This window comes from Triticum urartu, chromosome 7A, assembly GCF_056163025.1.
Source record: "Triticum urartu cultivar PI428250 chromosome 7A, HENAU_Tu73, whole genome shotgun sequence".
In the NCBI taxonomy this organism is placed as follows: domain Eukaryota; kingdom Viridiplantae; phylum Streptophyta; class Magnoliopsida; order Poales; family Poaceae; genus Triticum; species Triticum urartu.
In genome coordinates, this window is record NC_141879.1 from 236,328,594 (window position 1) to 236,355,293 (window position 26,700).

The following is a 26,700-nucleotide window of genomic DNA, read 5'->3' on the forward strand; positions in this document are numbered from 1 at the left end:
AGACACCCAGGTCAAATACCAAAAAGCAAAAACCCTCTATAGGGCATGGAACCGTACTGGAAGGATGGCTTAACGGACCCTGTAAAATTCACAGTATAGAGGACGCCACACCAACTCACAGCCTTAGAGCATGTTGGATACTCCGGCAGGTGGCCAGAATTGGCGAAAACCTCCTAATTCCGGAGGCCACAGAAAACCACCCCAGAGACACCCATACGGTATTAACAGTCTTCGATACTTTCGCATCAAATAATATGCGAAAAAGGACACTCCGCAGCCTTGCCGAAGTCTACCAAGTAGCAACAATAAACCCATGGAGTGACACGACTATTACCTTTAACGCCAGTGATGAACCTAAATTCCGAACAGCCCGAGCACCAGCCACATTGGTCCTCAGCCCAATAGTGGACGGCTTTCGTCTTACTAAGGTACTCATGGACGGCGGCAGCGGATTGAACCTCATTTACGAGGAAACCCTTCAAAAAATGGAAATAGACTGGAACCACATTGAGCGAAGCAGCACAACCTTTAGAGGAATAATCCCCAGTCGGGAAGCGCGCTGTACAGGAAAAATCATGCTAGATGTGGTGTTCGGCACGCCGGATAATTACAGGTCCGAAGAGATCACGTTCCATGTGGCTCCGTACAGCAGCGGTTATCACGCTCTGCTAGGGCGGGAAGCATTTACAATCTTCCAAGCAATACCCCACTACGGGTATATGAATCTCAAAGCCCGGGCCTAACGGGATCATCACTCTCGCTAGTGATCTGGACATAGCACTCCACGCCAAAAACAAGACAGCCGCACTGGCCCTCGAGGCACTATCCGAAGCCCTAGCGGCTGAGGAACTGACTGCACTGCGCTCTACGGTGAATAGGGACGATGTGGTACTCGACAAAAGATCCAAGTCCACCTCCTTTAAACCGGCGAACGAAATAGTCAAATTCCAAGTCCATCCAACGGACCCAAATAAAACAGCTTCCATCGGGGCACAGTTAAACCCTGATGTAGACGCCGCACTGCGAGAGTTCCTACAAGAAAACTGGGACATTTTCTCCTGGCACCCTTCAGACATGCCAGGAATCCCACGCAAGCTGGCCGAGCACAGCTTAAATATCCAAACAGGATTCAAACCTGTCAAACAGGCTCTTCGGCGTTTTTCCGAACCTAAGAGACAGGCTATGGGAGAGGAGCTAGCAAAGCTATTGGAGGATGGATTCATCAGAGATATAAAACATCCGGACTGGCTGGCAAACCTGGTGATGGTACCAAAGAAGGACAAATCCTGGCGCCTGTGCGTTGATTTTAAAGACCTTAACAAGGCTTGCCCAAAGGATCCCTTCCCCCTCCCCCGCATCGATCAAATTATCGACGCTACCGCAGGACACGATTCGTTGTGTTTCCTCGACGCATATTCCGGCTACCATCAAATCAAGATGGCAGAATCAGACCAATCCACAACGGCATTTATCACTCCATACAGCCCATTTTGCTTCAACACAATGCCCTTCGGGCTCAAAAACGCCGGCGCAACATATCAGCGCATGATTCAGACATGTCTGGCAAGCCAGATTGGCAAAACAGTGGAGGCATATGTAGATGATGTGGTCGTCAAAACAAGACATGTCTAATCTCTAGTAGACGACTTGAGGCTCACATTTGATAACCTCCGAACATACGACATCAAGCTCAACCCGGAAAAATGCGTTTTTGGCGTTCCAGCCGGAAAACTCTTGGGCTTCATTGTATCCGGTAGAGGAATCGAAGCAAATCCATCCAAGATCCGAGCTCTATCGCGACTAGATATCCCAAAGGACCTCAAACAAATACAAAAGTTAACCGGATGTGTGGCGGCTCTAAGCTGCTTTATCTCCCGCTTGGGAGAAAAGGCCCTGCCCCTTTATCTTCTCCTTCGGCGCACCGAACACTTCGAATGGACGGATGCAGCCACGGCCGGACTCGAGGAGATAAAAGCCATACTTGCAACAAACCCAGTCCTGGCCGCACCAAATATTGGCGAACCAATGCTATTATACATTGCAGCAACACATCAGGTTGTAAGCGCAGTGCTCGTCGTCGAACGAGAAGCGGACGGACACAGATTCCCCCTTCAAAAGCCGGTCTATTATGTGTCCACTGTCCTCACTCCTTGCAAATCACGGTACCCGCATTATCAAAAGATCGTGTACGTGGTATTCATGGCATCCCGGAAGCTACGACACTACTTTCAAGAGTGTTCAATAACAGTAGCCTCAGAAGTACCACTTAACGATATTATAAACAACCGTGACTCAATGGGCCGGATTGCAAAATGGGCCATTGAGCTCCTCCCGTTCGACATAACTTATAAGCCACGGTGAGCCATCAAGTCGCAAGTCTTGGCCGACTTCGTCGCAGAATGGACAGAGGCCGAACTCCCTAAAGAGTACATAACATATTCAAATTGGATCATGCATTTCGATGGCTCCAAGATGTTGGCCGGACTGGGCGCTGGCATCGTTTTGACGTCCCCCACAGGAGACACAGTTCAATACGTACTCCAGATTATGTACACGGACTCCAACAACGCAGCCGAATATGAGGCCCTTTTACATGGTCTCCGGATGGCAGTATCCATGGGCATTCAACGCCTAGAGGTGTGCAGGGACTCGAACCTCGCAATATCCCAAATAAATGGAGAATTCGATGCCAAGGATCCAAAAATGGCAGCTTACCGTAACGCCATCCTAAAAATGTCAGCTCGGTTCGAGGGGCTTGAATTTCACCATATAGCCCGGGAAAATAATCAGGCGGCAGATGTCCTGGCACGCATCGGCGGAAAACGCGATGTAGTCCCCCCCAACATCTTCTTGGAAAGGCCGTTCAAGCCATCCGTAGTATGGGAAGGGGAGCCGAACAATAACACCCCGGACCCAACCGCACTGCCCGACACCGAACATTCTGACACAATCGGAGGCTCTGCCAATGAAATAACACCTTCAGCCCACGTAATAATGGCCGTCATCGCCCCGTGGACAGAACCATTCCTCGCCTACCTCACTAGGCAGGAACTCTCCGAGGACCAAAATGAGGCACGCTGCATAGTGCGGCGATCCAAAGCCTACAGAGTCCACGAGGGAGAGCTTTATAAGAAAAGCACTACCGGAGTCCTTCAAAGGTGCATCTCCGAAGAGGAGGGGCGGAACCTTCTGGCTGAAATTCATGCCGAACTGGGCGGTCATCACGCTGCAGCTCGCTCCCTTGTAAGCAAAGCCTTCCATCCAGGCTTTTATTGGCCGACGGCCCGGGCAGACGCTCAGGACTTAGTCCAACGATGCACCGGTTGCCAGCTCTTTGCAAACCAAAGCCATATGCCACCCACCGCCCTCCGAACTATCCCCATTACTTGGCCCTTCGCGGTCTGGGGGCTTGACATGGTTGGACACCTTAAAGGCGGAACCCACAAGCAAAAATACTTACTGGTCATGGTGGATAAATTCACAAAATGGATAGAAGCCAAGCCTGTTAAGACGGCCGAATCCGGACCGGTGATAGACTTTATATCCGGGGTCGTACACCGTTACGGCGTTCCCCACAGCATCATCACTGATAACGGCACGAACTTCACGGCCGACGAGGTAAAACTCTGGTGCAAAAACATGGGCATCAAGCTCGATTATGCTTCCGTCTATCACCCACAAACTAACGGCCAGGTCGAACGTGCAAATGGTCTTATCATGAGCGGCATTAAACCCAGATTAGTGCGGTCCCTCAAGGAATCTAACACGCACTGGGTAGAGGAGCTCAACTCCGTACTCTAGGGGCTGCGGACCACGCCGAATCGCACCACCGAATACACACCATTCTTTATGGTGTACGGCGCAGAGGCAGTTCTGCCCTGCGACATAATTCATGACTCACCTCGAGTGCGCATGTATGAAGAAAGAGAAGCCGAGCTCGATCGGCAGGACAGCTTAGACGCATTCGCTTCTTCATCTCCAGGAATCCGGTAAGGTACTTTTGGAACACCAATGGGCATAATACGGTTAACCACCATGTTAACTAATCGATTACGAAAAATTGGATCAGATTTTGCAGTTCTTTTTTCTGCAGTACCTCGACGTGACATGAGCGTGAAAGAGGTTCAAGAATCCGTTTTCTTTTTATAAGGGCTAAAATCACTTATTTTTTTGGCTTTTTGAGTTGGGTCCTCATATCGATCCGAATGAATCAGTCTTTCTACAGAGGTCAATCTTTGCCTATTAGGCAAGAGGATAGCAAGTTCTAAATTCTGTCTCGGTAGGACATGGATTTCTATTACTATGAAATTCATAAATGAAAATGAAGTAGTTAATGGGAGGGCTACCGTTATCCTAGAAAAAAAATTCATTATTTCCTTCCTCTATCCATATTCATGCAGAATTGCTCATGAACTAATACCCAACTCTTTCCATTTATTAATTGAATTCCTATAACAAGTAACAAGTGTTTTATTCCAAGATTAAGTTATTACTGAACAAAGAAAAATTTTCATTATATTATAAAGGATGAAATTTCATTGATAAGACCTCCTCAATTGTAGCCAATATTCTATTGCGAATAATTCCGACAACCTCAGGAGAAAAAAAGGCATTTACTTATTATAGAGATGGTGCAATTTGACTCTTTTTTTTTGCTTTTCTTAGCCCTACCTATACCTCAGCTTGCTATCTATGGAGCAATATGGATAAAAGAAAGTAAGTATTTATCCGGGAAGCCTCCGCCAAGATCCAATTTATTTAAACCCATATTAAAATTCTATCATATGAATGAAACATAGTTTGAAAAAGACGACTAAACAAGTTTGCTTAAAACTTATTTATTCTTAAATTTCCACCCTCAACGGATGGCTCGAGATGATCAATCTTGAAGTGAGAAAAGAAGGATTGACCCTTCCTCAATAAATAAACTATCAACCTCCAAAAAAGTTTAATTAATTTAATTACTAGAATTAGAATTCTAGTAGTAATATATTTTTTCAGTACCAAAAACAGTTAACTATAATAACTAAATAAACTATTCCAATGAAAAGATTGAAATTTTCGGTAGTTATAACCTTTAGATCCATCTAAGATTTCGATTCCCAGTAAAAAAATATAGAATAGAAAAATATGGGACAAAAAATAAATCCACTCGGTTTCAGACTTGGTACAACCCAAAAACACCATTCCTTTTGGTTCGCACAACCAAAAAATTATTCTGAAGGTCTACAGGAAGATAAAAAAATAAGGGATTGTATCAAGAACTATATACAAAAGAATAGGAAAAAGGGCTCGAAAAATAAAAATCTTAAAAATCTAAAATTTGACCTGTTAGTGTTCTAAGTTCAAAAGTCTAGTAAAGTAAAAAATATTTTTATGGGAGGAGGAGCGTGACATGGCAAAAGCCCGTTCCGCATTCTATCAACAACAGGCTCGAAGATACCAAAGCAGAGAAGTACGGGCCAAAAATTACAATGTTGGCGAATTAGTTCTACGACTACCGGACAAGAAAAAGGACAAACTCAAGCCCAAGTGGGAAGGTCCCTTCATAATTGACCAAGTCCTAACTGGTGGAGTGTACCGCCAGTGAGATGCATCGGATAACCGACTCGAGCCGAACCCATGGAACGCAGCCCGTCTTCGAAGATTCTATGCCTAGCGCCGGACTCTATGTTCGTCTCCTTCCTCTGTCCATTTTTTTATATATTTCCTGTCTTACATTTCTCTTCCTCTCTCTCCCTCTCTTTCTTATAGCCTTTAAAGTCTCATAAAGTGATGCGCTATCCACGCTCATTAAACCTATGGGCTTCTTTAAACAGAAGCTTAGTTATACGGGCTTCATACCCAACACATGTGTCACACTTTCGCATGTACCTTTTATTCACCATTATATGCATCGATATGACTTGAGTTTTGGCCAAGCTGGGTTGCCTGGCTCCTGTTCTTACCCCTACGTTCCCGATTGTTCGGCTAGGTGGTAAAGGGAGCACCTCTGCGATTGTTACTGCCGGGTCAGTTGGATGTGTACCTCAGACTGGGTGAAGCCGAAAGCTAGCGTTCTTAAGGGAATATTCGGTCGGTGAACTAAAGATGATCTTTTTTATTTTATCTATCTATATGCCCCAGATGTTTTTCCTGCGTTTCTTTTCGCAGCATGGACATGCACTTTAGGGCATGCCTCCCAGGGAAAGGAACCCCTAACGGAACTATTCTCCCTGGAAGATGTTTCTTACTAACCATGTAATATAACATAACTAGTCGGGCACTTGTCTGTTCACACACTAATGACCCCTACGCCTAGTCTCCATGCATTCCCCGGTTCGTATATAACCGCATGGGAATTCCGACACACTCCGGACCGTCAGGTCCAGAGGCTGAAGCGAAAAGGTCGGCCATGACAAACGATCTACAATTCGGCTAGAAGGCATCATAAATGTCAATTACATTACATAGTCATTTTGACTGATTGTATTCCTCTTCAATACCATCTAGCAGGCTGTCTAATTTACAGTCCTGCTGGGAATACTTCGTGGCCAACTCTACTTGGCCGTATACTAAGCTTACAGGGATCTCCTTCCCATCGGGCCCTACAGGACCGACCTCGGCCATATGGTGGGGTCAGCCTTTGCGTACCGCGTCTTCACCATGGCCCAGGCCTCCCTAGCGCCTTGATGGCAGACTGATATCTTCCACAATCGAAAGCGCCGCCGTGCTCCCTTTTGCTTCTCCGCAAGCTCTCCAAGACCTTCGGGCATGGAGACGGATGGCCACAGGGCCTGGGTGACGCCTCGCATCGCCTCGCATCACCCATAGAACCAGGCATCTCCTCTGCAGGACGACCTGTCAGCACACCTACAGACATTGCTCTTTTAGTCGACTTCCCCGCCGAACTTTCTTTCAAAAGGTTCGTTCAAGCACTTACAAAATATGCCGCGCCGAAGCTGCTGATTCTCCTTCACGGAGTCTGACAGCTGGGCACGAACATCCTTCAGCTCGACGCCCAGCTTGGTGCTGGCATCTCGGAGATCGTTATTCTCCCCCATCACCTTTAACAGCACCCTCTCACCAGCCTTTAGCTGGCGTAGGAGGTGTTGCCTTTCCGGATTCAATCCGGCGCCATCTGCAATTTCATTTGTCAGATTCGCACCAAAGCCGTGCTTCGCAAAATACTTATCTTTTGAAGTGTATATTACCAGAGGGGGTCTCCTTAGGCTCCCCTGCCGCGGCTAGTGCGGCCTCAAGTTGGGCTTTGCACTCTTCCAGCTCCTTAGATAGTTGGGAATTCTTTTCTGTAAGAACCTGCATAACAAATGATCCTTAAATCAGTTATTTTAACTGTTTCAAGTCTCGGGGGCTACTGGTATATATATAATTACCAAAATTTTCTTACCCGTATGTCTTTTACATATTGCTCTGTGGCTCTGGTTAGAGCATTTTGAGTGGCACGGAGGTACGCATCTCCCGACTTAAAGGCATCTAACGCCTCTTGGAAGAAACAAGCGTCACGAAGAATTGTCCGGCGACGCCTGTGGTTCATGGCACTCTCCACCTCAGAGTTGGTGGCAGACAACCTGTCCACATCCTCCATCAGAGGAGCGTCCGGTGCGTGCCTTGTGTTCGGCCCCGCTTCCGGGCCAGGCTTTGGAGCCTGGCTGGTGGAGGCGCGATTGGCAGTCTCTCCGAATATAGTTCGGCGAGGTCTTTTTGTCCTGAAGAGAGCACAAGTGTTAATATGCCCTGAAAGTACGGCACCTGGGATAAGGGGGTGCGCCATACCTTTGCACTGACGCCCCGGTCCGGACTGCACCTCTTTTCTACCCACGGGCCCTGCGGCCCCTCGTTGGCTTGTCGCCGCAGGTTCGGCCTCCCGTTTCTGGGAGGCCGGGATTAGCGCTGGATAATCGGCCGTAATGGCCACCAGGGCGTTGTCCTTGCTCAATTGATGGAACACTCCATCAATCAGATCCACCGAAAACTCTGGATCCTCTGGCGAGTCCGGGTCGAGGGACCGTCCTGTGTCCTCGGGTTGTGGAGGAGGGCTGTTTATTTCTTTTACAGCCTGGCGCAGTTCATGCGTCGAAATCACTAAGATTAAATATTTAACAGTGGGGATATAAAACGGATGGGGAAGATGTGATCACTCACCCAGCTTGGAGGATTGTACATGGAAAATCCACCCTTTGGGTCAACGCGGAGAAAATCCTCCTCTTCTCCCTTGTACAAAGCGGACAAGGTCTTTATTAGAGCCGCAGCCGAATCCGGCCCCTTACGGCCGTAGCGGGTGGTGTCGTCCTCCCCGTTGAAATCCCATATGGGGTGGCCTCTATACTGTAGCGGCTGCACCCTCGCATGATGCATGCGGCCATGACCCCGGTCATGATTAGTCCGGAATGAGCTAACAATCTTATCCGGCCCATTAGGTAAACAACACCCCTGTCACTTTCCCTCTGAGGGCTCCGTGGGCGCCAGCTTAGGCGCTTCTTTAAGGGAGCACTGTTGAATTCAGGGAGGCCGATCCGGACAGGATCCGGCAGCGGGACGTCTTCTATGTAAAACCATTCCGAGGGCCAGTCTTCGGACGCCTTCTTTGGCATTCCGGACAGATAGCCAGTCCCGGCGATGCGCCATACTTCGTCTCCACCCACTTGATACATAGACCCCTTCTTGGAACGAGGCACGAGGCAAAATAGCTCCCTCCACAGTCCAAAATGAGCTTCAACACCCAAGAACAGCTCGCAGAGGGCTACAAAGCCCGCGATATGCAATACTGAGGCAGGCGTGAGATGATGTAGCTGGAGGCCATAGAACTCCAGCAGCCCCCGGAGAAATGGATGGATTGGAAATCCGAGCCCCCTTATTAAATAAGGGACGAGGCACACCCGCTCTCCTTTGGAGGGATTAGGGACGCTCTCCGCTTGCTCTCCGCCGTTGTAGACGGCAAGACCGGCTCGAACCGGGATCATATAGGCCGGGGGGAGAAATCCCTTGGTCTGGAGCGTCACTAACTCGCTATGCGGGACGGAGCATCTTTCCCAATATCCAGGCTTAGGGCTGGAAGGGCGGGAGGAGGAGTCGCGACGGCTGGCCATGGTGGAATGGATCTTTGTCGAATGCGCTCTGATGAACACTCAGGGAGGAGGAAGGTGTGGTTTGGATCTAAATCCTCATCTCCTTAAATAGGTCAGCTTGTTTGCGCAGCTAGGGGTGTGAATGTAAAAACGCTCAGACCTTTTATATTCATTTGACACATGGGGAGCGGCCATTATTGGGCACAGAAGCCAAGGAGCGCAACATCTACAAGAAACCGGACTTTATTCAACAGGTACATGGAATTTGGAGGAGAACCCGCCTTGCAATGCCGAAGACAATCTGCGCGCCGGACTCATCGTCATTGAAGCCTGGTTCGGGGGCTACTGAGGGAGTCCTGGATTAGGGGGTGTCCGGATGGCCGGACTATACCTTCAGCCGGACTCCAGGATTATGAAGATACAAGATTGAAGACTCCGGCCCGTGTCCGGAAGGGACTTTCCTTGGCGTGGAAGGCAAGCTTGGCGATACAGATATTTAGATCTTCTACCCTTGTAACCGACTCTATGTAACCCTAACCCTATCCGGTGTCTATATAAACCGGAGGGTTCTAGTCCGTAGGACAACATACACATCAACAATCATACCATAAGCTAGCTTCTAGGGTTTAGCCTCCTCGATCTCGTGGTAGATCTACTCTTGTACTACCCATATCATCAATATTAATCAAGCGGGATGTACGGTTTTACCTCCATCGAGAGGGCCCAAACCTGGGTAAAACTTCGTGCCCCTTGCCTCCTGTTACCATCCGGCCTAGACGCACAGTTCGGGACCCCCTACCCGAGATCCGCCGGTTTTGACACCGACAGGATCCATTCCTCATTCTGGGTGCCTATGGCCGCGCTCAATTTTTCCGGAGCGGCCTCTGTTTGGTTACAGTCCATTCAGAATCGCCTCTCTGAATTCGATTGGGAGGCATTTGCAGCTCTTCTATGCACTCGCTTTGGTCGTGATAAACGCCAACTCCTAATCCGTCAGTTTTACACTGTTCATCAAACGTCCACCGTGGCTGAATAGATTGAGCGATTTGAATTAATTGTTAATCATTTAGCTTCATATTCAGAAACCATTCATCCTTACTTTTACCTGACTCGTTTTATCGAGGGCTTGAGGGCGGACATTAGAGCAGTGGTGCTGATCCAGCGGCCACCGGACTTGGATACAACCTGCTCACTGGCTCTGTTACAAGAAGAAGTCATGGACTCGGCGCATCCACCGCGGGGCGCGCCGTGCGGCGCTGATGTTCCTCCACGACCCAGCTCGCCGCTGCCATTACCTCTTCCACCGCGACCGCCACCTGCACCGACTTCGACGCCTACAACGGATCGCAGAGGGGTGGAAGGCGCGCACGCTGACAATTCCAAGGTCAAGGCGCTTCGTGAATATCGCCGTGCTCGCGGACTCTGCTTGAAGTTCGGAGAGCGGTGGGGGCACGATCACACGTGCCCCACTACGGTGCAGCTCCATGTGGTGGAGGAACTCTTGGAGCTCTTTGGCATCGACGTTGTTCCAGACAATGAGCAGCCGGAGGTCGCAATGGCCATTTCCAAGCATGCCCTCACTGGAGATAAGTCACCCAAGGCGTTTCAGCTACACGCGTGGCTCCAAGGTCATGAGATTCTCATCCTGGTGGACTCGGGCAGCTCTACCTCATTTGTGGATGCCGCCCTAGCCACCCAATTGTCAGGCGTTACTCCTTTAGCTCGTGTTGGGCGTGTCAAGGTTGCCGGTGAGGGCGAATTGCAGTGTCAGGCAGCCATTCCTAAATGCAAATGGTCATCACAAGGCCACGAATTCACCACAGACTTCAAGGTATTGTCTCTGGGCATGTACGATGCAATTCTGGGAATGGATTGACTCGAAGAGCATAGTCCAATGACAGTGGATTGGAAAGGGAAACACATTGCTATTCCTGATGCAGCCGGGACTATTCACCTTCATGGACACCCATCAACTGCTTCGTGTGAAGTGATCAACAACATGCAGCTCAACAACTTGTGTCGTCAGGGCGCTGTCTCGCATATGGTGCAGCTGTATCACGTCACTCTGGGTTCTGGCGAGGAACAAGAAGCTACACCTGAATGTATCCAAGCTGTCCTGAACCAGTACCCTGAAGTTTTTGAAGAACCTACTGGTCTGCCACCCAAACGCAGCTGTGATCACCACATACCTCTGATTCCGGGTGCACAACCAGTCAATATTCAACCATACCGTCACAAACCAGAGCACAAGACCGAAATTGAAGAACAGGTAGCTGAGCTGCTCAAACAAGGCGTTATCAGGAAGAGCACAAGCCCGTTTGCATCCCCAGTGATACTAGTAAAGAAAAAAGATGGTACTTGGCGTTTGTGTATCGACTACCGTCATCTGAATGCCATGACTTCCATTGCCAAATTCCCAATTACAGTGATTGAAGAACTACTCGATGAACTCCACGGAGTTGTCTGGTTTTCCAAGCTTGATCTCCGAGCCGGATACCACCAAATTCGCATTGCAGAAGGAGACGAATTCAAGACAGCTTTTCAAACACATTCTGGGCTTTTTGAATTCTTGGTGCTCTCTTACGGCCTGGCTGGTGGTCCAACCATGTTCAATGATGCAGTGACGGGCACCCTCCACCCCCTCCTGCGCAAGTGTGTTCTATTGTTCTTCGATGATATCCTCGTCTTCAGCCGCACGCTCGAAGACCACACAGCACACCTCGCTCAAGTTCTTCAGCTGCTAAAAAGGGACCAATGGAAGGTCAAAGCATCAAAATGTTGTTTTGGTCAGAAGAAGTTGTCGTACTTGGGACATGTTATCAGTGCTGACGGAGTAGCGACAGAACCCAGCAAGATTCAGATCGTCTCTGACTGGCCTACACCAACAGACATTAAAGAAGTGTGTCGCTTCCTCGGACTCGCGGGCTACTACCGCCGGTTCGTGCGTCACTTAGGAATCATGGCTCGGCCTCTATTCAACTTACTGAAAAAGGGGACCCCATTTGTGTGGACACAAACGACCGAAGAAGCATTCCAGCTGCTCAAACAGGGACTCATCACAGCACTGGTGCTTGCCCTCACGGATTTCTCGAAACCATTCGTGGTTGAGACTGACGCATGTGATGCGGGTGTGGGAGCAATCCTCCAACAGCAAGGACACCCCATTGCGTACATGAGCAAGGCGCTCTGCCCTCGGTTCAGAGGTTTGTCAACTTACGAGAAGGAGTATCTCGCTGTTGTGGTAGCTGTTAACCAATAGCGTCCCTATCTGCAACACAGTGAATTTGTGATTCAAACTGATCAGAAAAGCCTTGTGCACCTTGAAGAACAACGAATCACGACCCCGTGGCAGCAGAAAGCGTTCACTAAGCTGTTGGGGCTACGCTATACAATCAGGTACAAAAAGGGAGTAGACAATCGAGCAGCAGATGCCCTCTCTCGAGCCACTCACTCTGAGCAGCTACAGACACTCTCTACATGCCAACCAAGCTTGATGGAAGATGTGATTAACAGTTACAATGCTAATCCCCAAGCACAAAAGCTGCTGGAACAACTGGCCATCCGAGCTGACCCAAAAGGCCGTTTCACCTTGGAGCAAGGCATTCTGAGATTCAGAGGAAGAATTTGGCTTGGGGGTTCTACGTCAATACAACAACAAGTGATTGTTGCCTTCCATGACACGCCTATCGGTGGTCACTCCGGATTCCCGGTTACTTGGCGGCGTGTGCGCCAGCTGTTTGCGTGGCCTAAAATGAAGACACATATTCAGCATTATGTCAGATGTTGCAACACCTGTCAGCAAGCTAAACTTGATCGAGCAGCTTACCCCGGATTGCTAGAACCTCTTCCAGTTCCAAAAGAATCTTGGAAATGATCAGTATGGACTTCATCGACGGGCTGCCTCAATCAGGAAGTGTCAACTGCATTCTAGTCATTGTGGACAAGCTGACAAAATTTGCTCATTTTCTGCCTCTGGCACATCCCTACACAGCTTCAAAAGTGGCTCTGCTGTATATGAATCAGGTCTACCGACTCCACGGATTCCCTGGTTCAATCATCTCTGATCGCGACCCGGTTTTTACTAGCCATTTCTGGCAGGAATTGTTCAAGTATGCTGGCACAGGGCTCCGCATGAGCTCAGCCAATCACCCGCAGACGGATGGCCAAACTGAACGTGTCAACCAGTGCCTGGAAACCTTTTTTGGATGCTTCACACACGCCTGTCCTTGACGCTGGAGCTTTTGGATCCCACTAGCTCAATTTTGGTACAATTCGTCATATCATTCAGCTATTGGTATGTCACCCTTCAGAGCTATGTATGGGCATGAACCACGCCAATGGGGCATTACTGCAACCAATACCTGCTCGGTTCCAGCCTTGCGTTCGTGGCTTGATGAACGTGCAGTAGTTCAGGAGCTACTACAACAGCACCTCCACCGTGCTCGACAATGCATGAAGCAGCAAGCAGATAAGAAGCGGTCAGTCCGAACCTTCTCTGTGGGTGATCATGTCTACCTGAAGTTGCAGCCTTATGTTCAAACATCAGTGGTTGCACGCGCCTGTCACAAACTGGCTTTCCAATTCTTCGGACCCTACAAAATCATCAGCTGCATCAACCCTGTGGCATATAAACTTCAGCTGCCGGAGCGCTCACAAGTGCACCCTGTGTTCCACGTTTCCCAATTGCGCAAGGCTCTCCTCCTAGGTACATCAGCATCTCAAGATCTACCTGTGCACTCTACCATTCCTGCCGTGCCTGCAGCGATTATTGATCAGCGTTGGCGCAAGCGTCGTGGTGCCATGGTGGAGCAAGTCCTCATACGTTGGTCCAACCCAGCAGCCGTCGCTGACTCATGGGAGGATCGTGTGGCGCTCCAAGCTCGCTTCCCATCTGCAGAGGCTTGGGGTCAAGCCTCAGCTCAAGAAAGGGGGGATGTCAGCGCCCCTGGCAACGGGACCCCTCCTGTCAGCTCGCCCGCGCCTCCAAGGCTGACACTTCCTCGCAAGCCCTACCCAAGAGTCACTGGGCCTAAGTGGTGTGACCAGGCCCAGCCCTTATGTGCTCATACTTATAACGATGAGGCAGAATAGAAGGGCATCCAGTGGATCACGAAACCTGGCGGCGGCGGCTCTCCTACATGTTCCCCTTTCCTCTTATATGAACCCTAGCTTGATGGAAATTGCTTGTAATCACCACTACTCTGTACTCTGAGAGATTGCTACCAGTTCAATATATCGATCCCTATCCTTGCTCCTAACACTATGCAGCCAGCCAGCCACATGGCCAGGCCAACAAACGCGGCGACGGATGGAGCTGTTCGAGAGGAAACACATGAGGCAATTCTCGTGCTCCTGACCAACGCAGGTGGAAAAACTGTTTTTTCTTATAATCTCGGAGGTGGAAAAAGTAACAGGAGTATCTCCGCGCATCGCGTTGTGTTGACTACCACCTAGGCTTTGCCTACTTTGGGGGTGTTTGGTTCAGGGACTTTTTAGTCCCAGAGACTAGAAAAAGTCTCTAAAAAGTCCCTAGAAACCAAACAGGAGGGACTTTTTCTATAGGGACTATAAAAAAATTCTACTAGAGTCTTTTTTGATTAATCCCTTGGACTAGAAAAAGTCCTAGGACTTCTCAACCAAACACCACCTTTGTCAGACCACTAGTGCAGCCGAGTCTGAAAGAAACGGCACTCAAGACTTGTTGGTTTATTGATGGATTGAAAATCCTGCCGGCAGGCAGACTTGTTGTAGCTCTAATCGCACTTGCGAGACATTCAAATGTTCATTTCCCCCGACAGGGACTCTACATTCAGCTATGACAAGCTTGCCCTCACAACTCCCTCGCTCACACGGCTCAAAAAAAACTCCCTCTCTCACCAGTCGTTTACATATCGCATTTTTTTCCGCTGGTACTCTGAAAAATCTTTTGGTCCACGGAGAAAAAAACAGAATGTTTTATTTGATATTTAATAAAAAACTATGAAACGCAAAAAATGTTCACGGGTCTGAGAAAAGCTTACGAATTAGAAAAATATTTGTGATTTTTTTCAAAGATATCATGAAAAAGAAATAAAATCACGTATTTGAAAAAAGTTTGAGTATCAGAAAATTCACGAATTTCAAGATTTGTTCCCTCATTTGAAAATGTTCACAAATTTGATTTTTTTCATGAACTTGACCGTTAATTTTATTAAAAAAGTTAATAAATTGGGAAAACATCATGAATTTAAAAAAAGTTCAAGAACTTAAAAATATTAATGAATTTGAAAAGTTCACCAAATTGAATTTTTTAACAAATTTTTAAAAAGTTCATAGAATTGAAAAAATCACGAACTTGGAAATAGAAAATAATGGAAAAAGAAATGAAAAGTAAAAGACGAAGGAAAAAAGAGAAAGGTAAAAAACGAAGGAAAAAACAAAGAACCCAAAGCCTAAAAGACGCACCAAGAAAAACCGGGCGAACCTCTATAAGGTTCTAAAAAACTGGTGGGGGCGATAATGGTCTGGCAACCTACATATAGTACCCTCTCCGTTTCGAATTACTTGTCGCAGGTATGAATGTATCTAGATGTATTTTAGTTCTAAATACATCCATTTCTGCGATGAGTAATTTGGAACGGAGGGAGTACATCCTAACGAACTAGGGGATGTGTACTGAGTTGCGAAAACAGTTACATCTGGTGCTTAAGATACCAAATAGATATCTGACTATGTCTCGCTTATAGCGAAGGCGGGAGCCCACAGGACACTATCTTTTTTATCTTCTGTTTGTTCATGTTTTTTCGTTTTTTCTTTCTTTTATTATTTTTGCTTACAATTACAAATATTCTAAACATATATATATATTACAAAAAGCTTTACATGAAACATTTTAAAAATTATTAATCAAGCATTTGGAAAATGTTAAACGTGTATTGATAAAATGTTTCTCATGTATACAAACAATCTATACAAAAAATATATAATGTGTATGAAAAAGTTGACCATTTTTAAAAAATGTTAATAAAGCATTTGAATTTTTTAATCAGGTATTTGAAAAATGTTAATCAAACATTTAAATAATATTAAATTTATATAGATTTTTTTGTCGTGAACATGAAAAGAATACAATGTGCATGAAAAAAATGTCAACCATGTATTTATAAAATATTAAACGTGTATACAAAATGGTTCCTGGTATATAAAAAAACATAACATATATTAAATAAAAGTAGACATAAAGATATATTTTTTAAAATATTTTTGTACTTAAAAATGTTAAACATGTCTATAAGAACATCCGGCTGGGTGACTTTTTTTGTCCGGGTAGGCAGTTCAGACATTTAGGGGGTTATGGGGCGTCCGGTTGTAGATAACTAGATGCTATAAGATATCTCTAACCTATCCCCTATAATTTAGAGGAGGATATGCTCCTCTAAAAAGTGTTGTTTCTAACCGATCCACTAAACTTAACTCTTTATTTTTGACAGATTTGATTAATTTTGGGCCATCGAGTGAAACTTCACTACTCGATTATTTTATTAAATGACATCTTGATTACATACTTCACGAGTTCTTCGTTAAGAGAACCGATTCAAGAAAAACTATAAGAAAATTTACACATTTCAATAGAAACACCACTTCGCCAATTGCGTCTGCTAGTCCAATCATAGCTTTCTCCATATCTTCATTGTCTACATTGTTGATATTCTCTATTGGCTTCTCAAGCTTGCACACTTCTTTATTCTCCACCTCCTCAAATTTGGACATTGCATCCTTTCTAGTCTCAGACTTCGACATTGCGTCCTCTTTAGTCCCATTTCTAGCAACTAGTGCACTAACATCTACTTCCTTCGTCCGGGTTTATTAGGCCTAAAGATAACTTCTCTTAGACCAAGACACATAGTAATTTGCTCACATTAATTCTTCCATTCCACTCTCAATGCACTCTCTCACATGCATGCAACCAATGAAAAAGCACGCATGAAGTGTATTAATTTTCCAGCCATGGCACCAACAACAATAGCTTTCAATGCAACCAATAAAATGATTGCATGCATGCACCTTTCCAACGTGAGGCCTTATAAAAGGGGACATGCTTGTGATGCTGAGAGGCCTAATAAACCCGGACGGAGGGAGTAGGAAACTGGAGATGACACCCATGCGCAACGGGAATTGTGAAAGGATCGTTATGGTTGACTAGAGGGGGGTGAATAGGCAACTACCAATTTTTAGCTTTTCTTTACCAAATTAAACTTTGCATCAAAGTAGGTTGTCTAGATGTGCAACTAGGTGAGCAACCTATATGATGCAATAACAACAAGCATACAAGCAAGCAAGGGTAGAAACAATAAAGAGGTTGCACAAGTAAAGGTAAGAGATAACCAAGAGTGGATTCGGTGGAGACGAGGATGTGTTACCGAAGTTCCTTCCTTTTGAGGGGAAGTACGTCTCCGTTGGAGCGGTGTGGAGGCACAATGCTCCCCAAGAAGCCACTAGGGCCACCGTATTCTCCTCACGCCCTCACACAATGCGAGATGCCGTGATTCCACTATTGGTGCCCTTGAAGGCGGCGACCGAACCTTTACAAACAAGGTTGGGGCAATCTCCACAACTTAATCGGAGGCTCCCAACAAGACCACGAAGCTTCACCATAATGGAATATGGCTCCGAGGTGACCTCAACCGTCTAGGGTGCTCAAACACCCAAGAGTAATAAGATCCGCTAGGGATGAGTGGGGGAATCGAAAATCCCTTGGTGGAAGTGTAGATCGGGGCCTTCTCAACCACTCCCGAGAAAATCAACAAATTTGATTGGCTAGAGAAATAGATCGGGCGGAAATGAAGCTTGGAGTATTTAATGGAGCTTGAGCAATAAATGGAGCTTGGGGGAGGAAGAGGTAGGTGAGAAGGAGGAAGGGGACTCCCTTTTATAGTGGGGGCAACAATCCCGTTGCCCCCCCACCAACCAGCCCCGCACAGGGCGGTACTACCGCTGAGAGGGGGCGGTACTACCGCCAGGCGACGGTACTGCCGCGCCAACCAGCGGTACTGCCGCGCTGAGGAGACTTAGTAGGGAACGGACCCAAATGCGGTACTACCGTGGTGGTAGGGCGGTACTACCGCTCCTGGAACGGTACTACCGCCACTACAACCATGACTAGTGCCGCAAAACCCGACACGAGAAAAAGACCTCTCGAATCGAGGCGGTAGGAGCCAGACTACCCAGCGGTACTACGGCAGAGGGGTCAAGGGCGGTAGTACCGCTGTGGAGCGGTACTGCCGCTTGTGACCCTTCGGCCGTAGTACCGCAGGCAGTGCGGTACTACCGCTGGGGCGTGAGAGAGAGGGAGAAGGGATCTCTCAAGGAAGCTGAGGACCAGGCGGAGGTGCCAGGCCCCCAGAGGTACTACTGTTGTGGATCCACGGCGGTACTACCGCTGCAAAGCGGTACTGCCGCTTGTGGCTTCTCAGCGGCACTACCGCTGGGTGCGCGGTACTGCCGCTTAGACCTAGACAGAACAAGGAAGAGAGGAGAGATCTCTTCAATGGACAGGAAAAGCTCGGAGGGTGAGAAGCTGATGTGTACGTGATGATTCTACCCAAGCAAAACCCCAGTGGACCCCCTCTTGATAGTACGGTGCCCTCTACGCAACTAGTCCACCGAGAAAGAAACGAAAGAGCTACACCGTCTTGAAATACACTCCGAGGGGAAGAACGCGTCTCGTGCCAGGGGAGAATCTGTGAATTAAACAAAGCACAAGATTAGTCCGCAAACATGTTGTCATCAATCACCAAAACTACCTTGAGAGAGATATGTCGTAACAAATTGGATGCGGTAATTCCTATGAGATTTGATGGTCTAAAAATTTGGTATTCTGATTACCAATGTGATAATTTAGAGTCAAGCACGTACGTAATTTAATATATTTGATTAATATATAGTTGTTGGAAATTTATTTAATATAAGTATTGAAAGTGCAGGTTATCGACCAGAGAGGGGTGAATGGGAGAATTTTACAAATTCGTCAAAGATGGGAGATTTTGACGAATAACATGGGGACGAGAGATGTAATAGGATGAAAACTAAATCGTCACAATGAAACAAGACATGCACAATAATAGATACAGATTAAGAACATGCAAGCATACATACAATCAGACATGCACAATAATAGATACAGATTAAGAACATGCAAGCATACATACAATCAAAACGTATGCATGATGAATTGAAGGAATGAAATGCATCAAAATGAAAGTCTTCTGTTCAAAGTCGTTAGTATGCAAGACACAAATTCTTCAAGTGCAGAAGTACAAAAAGTAGAGGGTTGAGGAATTTGAAACCAGGCTGGCTCGGTGAAGATACATGATTTGTTTGACCAGTTCCAGTTGTTGTATCAACTATGCGTCTGGTTAGGGAGACTGAGATTGGACTAAAAAACACTAAGTCTTCACCTTATTCCAGCTGTTGTATCAAAAGGCACTAAGTCTTCACCTTATTCCTCTTGAGTTAAGGTCACTTAGACCCCGCCCAATCACTCATGGTAAGTCTTCAAGGTAGACTTCCAAAACCTTCACAAACTCGTTCTATGGCACTCCCACAAATTCTTCTTGGATGCACAGACCATGACACCTAACCGTCTGGTAGAATGATGGTCTTCAAAGGTAACAGGTGTCGGATCACACAGGGTAATCTCTTTAGTGACACTCAATCACTTTGGCTTTGAGTGTTTGGGTTTTTCCTTCCCCGGGGTTTTCTCAAGTTCGCCAGAGGAAGGGTTGCCCTCAAATGACACTTGTCAATCTCTCTCTTGAAGCAGCCAACTAGCTATCGGTTGGGGGGGGCTATTTATAGCAGGGGCAACCTGCCAAGATAAGACATAAACATCCTTCGGAGACGACCATTGTCAGGATAAGGATCCACTCAACAGTTGGCAATCGCGTAGCAACAGCCAGAATGACAAATTCATCAGAACTCCCATTTTCCTCACATGGTATGCAAAATCGCACTGGCGAAGTCCTAACTCTTCAGCCAGTCCAGTTTCATCAACGACCAGAAGAACTTCGTCTCTATCGTTAAAGAACTCGACTACATCACAAGAGATTTCTAACGTCTTCACTCGAAAAATAGGTATATTTTTGGGTTTGAGCATCACTTCGTAAATACCTCTATGTATCACCTAGACCCCCTTTAACAGTATGGTGTTTCCTATGACTCAAGTAGAAAGAAATTATGAAAACAAAGTCTTCAAGCTTTCAATTCTTCACATCAATTTCTTCAAAGGTCACACCAAATTCTTCACTGAAGAAATACAATTTTAGGGGTCGTCTTTTGTCGATTAAACCAAATCTCCAAGGACTACATCTCCTGTGTACACTCAAAACACATTAGTCCTTTAATCCATTTGTCTTTAATACTCCAAAACCATCAAGGGGGCACTAGATGCACTTACAAGTATAACATGCAAGATGCTTGTTAAGGTGGATATTTTCTCGTGCATAATGACATAGTGAGTTGGCATAGTTGCATGTTGAGAGAATTAAATTTAGTGGGGCATGCATGATGGCATGATGAGGTGGCATAGTTGCATGTGAGGATAATTGAGTCAGTGGGGATTAACTATTTAGGTATATATGATATATGATATATGATTTCTCGCTGTCAATAGATCAATGTACTCTTCTCACCGATACCAAAATGTGTATCCTTCCTACATACAATTTTGTGCAAATAACGTATTTCAAATTGCAACGAGTCCGAAGAACAAACGTATAAAATGGCATCCACTGGTCCTTTTCACACTTGTAAAAAACCCATCCAGGATATTCGGCATGCCAGCAGTAATCACGTTTACTAACCGGTAGAGGCACGCCGACAAGCTGTTGGCCGAGGACTGAGTCCCCCCTCCTCCCCCCCCCCCTGACGAGGGGCGAGGCGGTACCGGCGGGCGGTCTACGGTTGAGATGCGAACACCGATAGGAGTAGGACATACCGAGAAGCGGTGCAGAGCGGTCGAGGTGGCTGCGCGGGCGGCAACGAGCGTAGATCCGTCGATTTGGGCGTCGACGATGGAGAATCGACCAAATTAACCGGCGATAAGGAGCGCGGCGGGTGCTACGGGGGTCAGTAGTAACGCGTGGTGGCCGATGAAGGCAAGTAGGGCAGCGTCGGAATGGATGCAACACATGGTAGGGAGGGTATGATCGAGGGGGTACTTTTACTCCTCCGGTGAGCGGTCGAGTATATTTAGGAGTCAGGCGGGCACGAACGATAAATTTTACTTAAACATTGTAAGGGATCAATTAGATGCAGTTTAGAGGAGGAAAAGTTTCCTTCCCTAACCCTAGGCGACTAGGGCAAACTTTCCCTCCAGACTTGTGAGCCGGTGGATTAGCCTCCCCTTCGCCTGCCGTTCCGGCGGCCGGTGGCGGGTAGGAGAATTTCAGTGCCTCCGCTTCGTTTAGTAGCTTAGGTTAGTGTATTTTAGTCCCCACATGTGCGGAGTTCAGGCGGTTGGCAGCGCTTTTTCTTTGAGTTTGTCTTCGGGCTTCGATCCTCCTCGAGTTTATCCGTTTGGACGAGCCGACGGAGCTCCGCGTAGATCCTGCCATCTTTCTTGGGTTAGTGAGGTTAGGGTTTCTCGTCATGTTGTGTGACTTGATGTCAGATGCTTCAGATCTAGCAAGGGTTCAACAGTGGTGACCGTGGCTCCAGGGCGCTGCACGTGCATTAAGACTTTCCGGCTGTCATCGACAAGGTCAAGCCGGCTCCAGTAGAAAGCAGTGACAGCGGCTCGTTCTGACGGTAGTACTGGTCGTTTGATGGTCTAGAAATTTAGACGTAATTTTTGTTATGTTTGAGATACGTTGTACTATAGATGATTTTTTATAATAGATATAATTCATTTATGTTGATAACTGTTTAGGGATCAATTAGGGACACTTAATTGGTTGGTTTGTGAGTAGTATACATGTGGTTGGTTTATATCGATTTTGGTCCGGTTTTTCATTGATTAACTGGACAATTCTCTTTTTCTTAATTAATCGATGAGGCAAATCTTTTGCCTTCGTTTCGAAAAAAAGGTTAGAGCAACTTCAATGGGGCGACCCATTTCGTTCGCTTGCGTCTGTTTGGGTCGGCGCGGACAAAAGTGGCGGCCCAACGCGCCGACCCAAACTCAAATCGTGTCCGCCTGGCGTTCGCGCCGACCAATTTCTGGCCCAAAATTGCGCCTGAAATGCGTCGGCGCGGATGCGCCGCGCGTCTCCTCGCCGTGCGCCGCGTCCTCATCTGGCGGCCACCCAACCGCCACCGGTCGTCTTATTTATGACGACCACCAACAGCGGGCCCACGCGTCAGCCAGTGAAAGCGTCCTTTTTTAACCACGCATGCGGCGGGGTCGGCCTCATCCACTTCTCCCGTCCACATCTGCCCCCACCACTCCCTTTGCTTCCTCGCCGGCGACCGCAAACCCTAGCCATGGGCCTCTTCGGCAGCATCAATGGCAAGGGCATGGGCACCCCGGCGCCTCGTCCTCCCGTGCTCCCCTTCCCCCTCCTCCTCCTCCGGCGGCGACACATTTCCGCCCTGGTCGCCGGCGCCTGCACATCCCGGTGCACCAAGCGCGGTGGCACTGGGAGTACAGGCAGCCATTGCCGTACCCCAACATCACGCTGCCGCACCGTTGGCATCTGGATCCGCAGTGGATCCCGGTGCTGGCGGTTCCTCGTACCCAACGGGCGCACGACGACGAGGTGCGCAGGCTTGCCGCAATGTCGACGCGGCTTGCCGCAATGCCGCCGCCCCAGCAGACGCCGGAGGAGGCTGCCCTGGCAGCGTACCAGGCGGCGTTCGGGTGGGCTGGCCCTGCTCCGGTCTTCATTGACCTCACCGACGACGGCGGCGTCGACGGCAAGGGCAAGAGCAAGGTCGACAACGTCTACGGCAGCGTACCGGGCGGCAGCAGGCGGACGCGGACTTTTTTAATGTTTTATTTAATGTTTATTAGATTTAAGTGGACTTTGGCCGGCGTTTGACCGGCCACTTTATGTTTAATTATGTTTATTTCGTGCAACTTATTATTATGTTTCCACGGCGGCACATTTGGGTCGGCCTTCCCATTGGGCGGTCAAGCTGGCCCATTTTAAAATGCGGACGCGCACATCCGCCTGGCCGATCTAAACGGATAAAAAGCGGATAAAACGTGCGTTTGTTTGGATCGCCCCGTTGGATTTGCTCTTGGATATGCTTAGAGAAATAGAGCAGGGCGGATGGGCAGGGGATCCGGCTGAGAAAGCGAGAAAATAAAGAAGCGGAAAACCAGGGGAAACAGTGAAGGAAAGCAGTTGTCGCTGGTCAGAGCAGTCATCGCTCCTATTTCCACACTACACAAAATGGGGGCAGGGCAAAGCACCAGCGCGGCGGAAACAGTACCGCGGCACAGACTGCGCCATCACCACCAGTCCATCTCGCCCCCAGCCCAGAGGCTCCTCCACTCGCCTTTCCCCTCCCCTCCTCCGCCGCCGCCTCTCCCTCGGCGCAGCATCACCCCCTCGATCCCACGCTCCCCCGGCCAGTTCGCGGTCTCCCGCCGCGATTCCGCGCGGTGGGACGGCCGATCCGGCCGGGCCCTGTTCGTGTGGTGTGGGCACGTACTTCGCTCGGACTTGCGGGGAGAATCGGCGGCCGGATCGCACGATGGGCAGGTTGGTGGCCTGTTTGCTTCAGTTATTGCTAAATTGTGCGTGTGATTTCGTGGTAGCCATGTGAGGGCGCTTGTGCTTCCCGGAATTGCATGCGTGTCTCGCGGCTTCAGTTTGTGCTGCAGTTCGTGGAATGTGCGATCCGGTTCTAGGAGGTCCGAATATAGGTCGTTTTTGGTGAGATTTTTTCGCTAGTGGGTTTAGTGTTAGTCTACTGTCTAGTTGATCGTACAAGTGTTCTAGGTGATTTTATAAGTTAGGCCAACAGAAATAAAAATGGTACTAGAGAAGATGTGATACGTTTTACTGTTTGGAAGAGAAGGGCTAGAAGGATTTATGCATCCAATGTCATGTTCATACTTCTGGACCGTGTAGCTAGTACGATCACTGGAGGCAATGTTGCTTATGGCATATATGATACAGTAATGTAGGGTTTTCTATATTTCAGTGGTTTAATTTCTGGCATGCATCATTTTTTCTGTATGACAATTCATGAACAGTGATTTCCATGTTGAACTATTGGTGAATCTTGGGTGCTATCTCGCTGATATGTGCTTGTTTACTCCTTTTTTCACAGGGATCTTCTACTGGATAGTGTGGTATTGTGCTGAAATCACCGCGGACACTCTTTTGTGATTGTCTCTGATACTGATTGGTGTATTGCTCCTCTTCTTCTTCATCATCAATGGGCATTGTGAAGGTTGCAAGTGGTGCGCCTATAGCGAAGAGTAGTTACAGCCGTGAAAACGAGGACCTTACACAAGAGGAGAGATTACTGCTTGAGAGCTTTCCTAGTCATGATTCTGCCGATGACTGCGAACATGCGGAGGTCGATTGTGAGCTTGCAATGTCTGGAGGCCAGTTGTGCAATGTGCCTTATGGGCTTTATGATCTGCCTGAGTTAAATGACATACTGTCTCTGGAGACGTGGAACTCATGTCTAACAGAAGACGATAGATTCCGTCTAGCAGCATACCTCCCGGACATGGACCAACATGACTTGTTTACAACAATGACGGAGCTCTTGAGTGGCAGTGCTATGTTCTTTGGGAGTCCACTTAGAGGGTTTTTTGACAGATTGAATGGTGGATTTTATTCTCCAGAAGTTTCTCGGGCAAGAGAATTACTGATGAACTTTCAGAGACGAAGGTATTATCATTTTCTGAAGTTGTATCATGATGGCATTGTTTGGAAGTTTGCGTGCATGGACAAGCTGTGGAGAAGAAGTCTTGTGGATACTAGTCTTGAGGAGAAGATTCACATTTGGCACAACTGGATACAAGAGAAGCTTCTCACATTTGCAGATCCAAACAGTTCTCCTTTGAATGCAAGACTATCAAATATTGGTGAGGTTGAAGCTGCCAGTTTTGCATCATTGAAGCGAGCTAAACTTATAGAAGGGACATCAAGTACCAATTGGTCAGCCAAATACAAGGAGATAGTCCATGAAGCAAAACCAGTGGAAATTAGCTCATCGAACAGTCACATTTTTCACCTTCAAGATGTGCCAGGTGAAAAATGTAGCAAACCACCAAAAGTCGTGCTTAAAGCAAATGCCGACAGTGATTTCCTTGCTGATGGCAATGCAGGAATATGTCATACACCAGGACTGATCCCACTCGCTCAGCTGGGAGTGCAGGTCTCCACCTTTTCTCCTTATGCTTTTTCACAGCATGTACATAATTTTTCTGTGAATCCATCTTATCCTTTATACATAAACACAAGGAGAAATTCTTTAGGCAGTTCAAGCTCAAAAGCCTGGCAGTTGGAGGGTGCACTAGAAACTTACCCTATCTTGGTCAAAAGCCCATTTGGAGTCCAGCATGCTGTTTTGGAGGATCTCAAAACAGGCAACCATTCTGCAGCGTTGAGTGGGTATCAGTCAGCAGCTAATAAACCTATCACAGCATATTCAGATGAAGGAAACGACACAAGAGAATCCCTCCATGAGAAGAACCTTTTGAAGAACTTTGGTCGGCCGGGTGCCATGGTTCCTGAAAGTTCTCCTGGTCTGTATATGAGAACCGCCATTGGCCACGAGACGAACGGATTGATGAAACTGTCCAACCCAGGAAATGCTGACATTATTTCTGAGATGCTTACCCTTGGTGCAAGCACAAACCCACCTTATAACTTCCCGATGCAGTCTGAAACAGTGCTCAAACAGCATCATGATGGGCTGAAGACGAAGGCACCTCCTTTCATGAACTCTGCTACAAGAGTTGAAGGACATAGATTCCCTTACACATACGCAAGGAGGAAGCCACACAGGGCGGTCGACCTCGTGGATCCTGTTGAGAGGCCGACCATGGTGGGTTCAGAGACAGCGAGTGGGCTGGCTAGCATGGCAAATGTAAAGGCGAAGGGCATCAAACTTTGAAGTTTGCGAGCAACAAACAAGGAGATCTGATTATAGAGATGGGGAGTTGGCTTAACATCTAGCTAACATAGTAAATAAGGGTAATGTTTTGCTTTCTGTTGCGAAGTCGAATTGGCTGAAGCCTCCCTTTGTTACAGTATCATTCGGTATCTCAAGAGGACAAGTAGATAACAATCCTGTTAGATGAAATATGCAAAGCAGTCGAGTCTCACACCTAATTATTTCCCAATGACTCTTTGCTGCAATCATATAGTAAATTCTTATGGGCTTCAGATTTCTCTGTGATATCTATATATTTCTGATGTAGTATTATCTCTTTTCTCAATTTTCGTTCCGTTCAGTCAACACAGTCTCTAATATATGTTAGCCATTTATGTGAAATGTAATTGTACTCAACTTTGACGAAAAATGAAAACTGGCAGCGTAGTTTCTACGTGACAAGCAAATTGACAAGTGTGCTATACTTCACTACAATCTATGTATGACTGAATTTTCACAGATTCGTCGGTTCAGAATTCGAGATTTGAAATTTGAAATTCGTGTTATCTCTAGCATCAACCAGAGAGGA

General features: G+C 47.3%; 1 protein-coding gene across 1 annotated transcript; it reads left to right on the forward strand.

Moving 5' to 3' along the window:
• Positions 1-23,397: 23,397 nt before the first annotated feature.
• On the forward strand, positions 23,398-26,438 carry LOC125519973 (uncharacterized). Its single transcript, XM_048684750.2, has 2 exons — positions 23,398-23,755; positions 24,330-26,438. Exon 2 carries the CDS (start codon positions 24,438-24,440, stop codon positions 26,130-26,132), a length of 1,695 nt encoding a protein of 564 aa, XP_048540707.2. The 5' UTR covers positions 23,398-23,755; positions 24,330-24,437; the 3' UTR covers positions 26,133-26,438.
• The last annotated feature ends 262 nt before the right edge of the window (positions 26,439-26,700 follow it).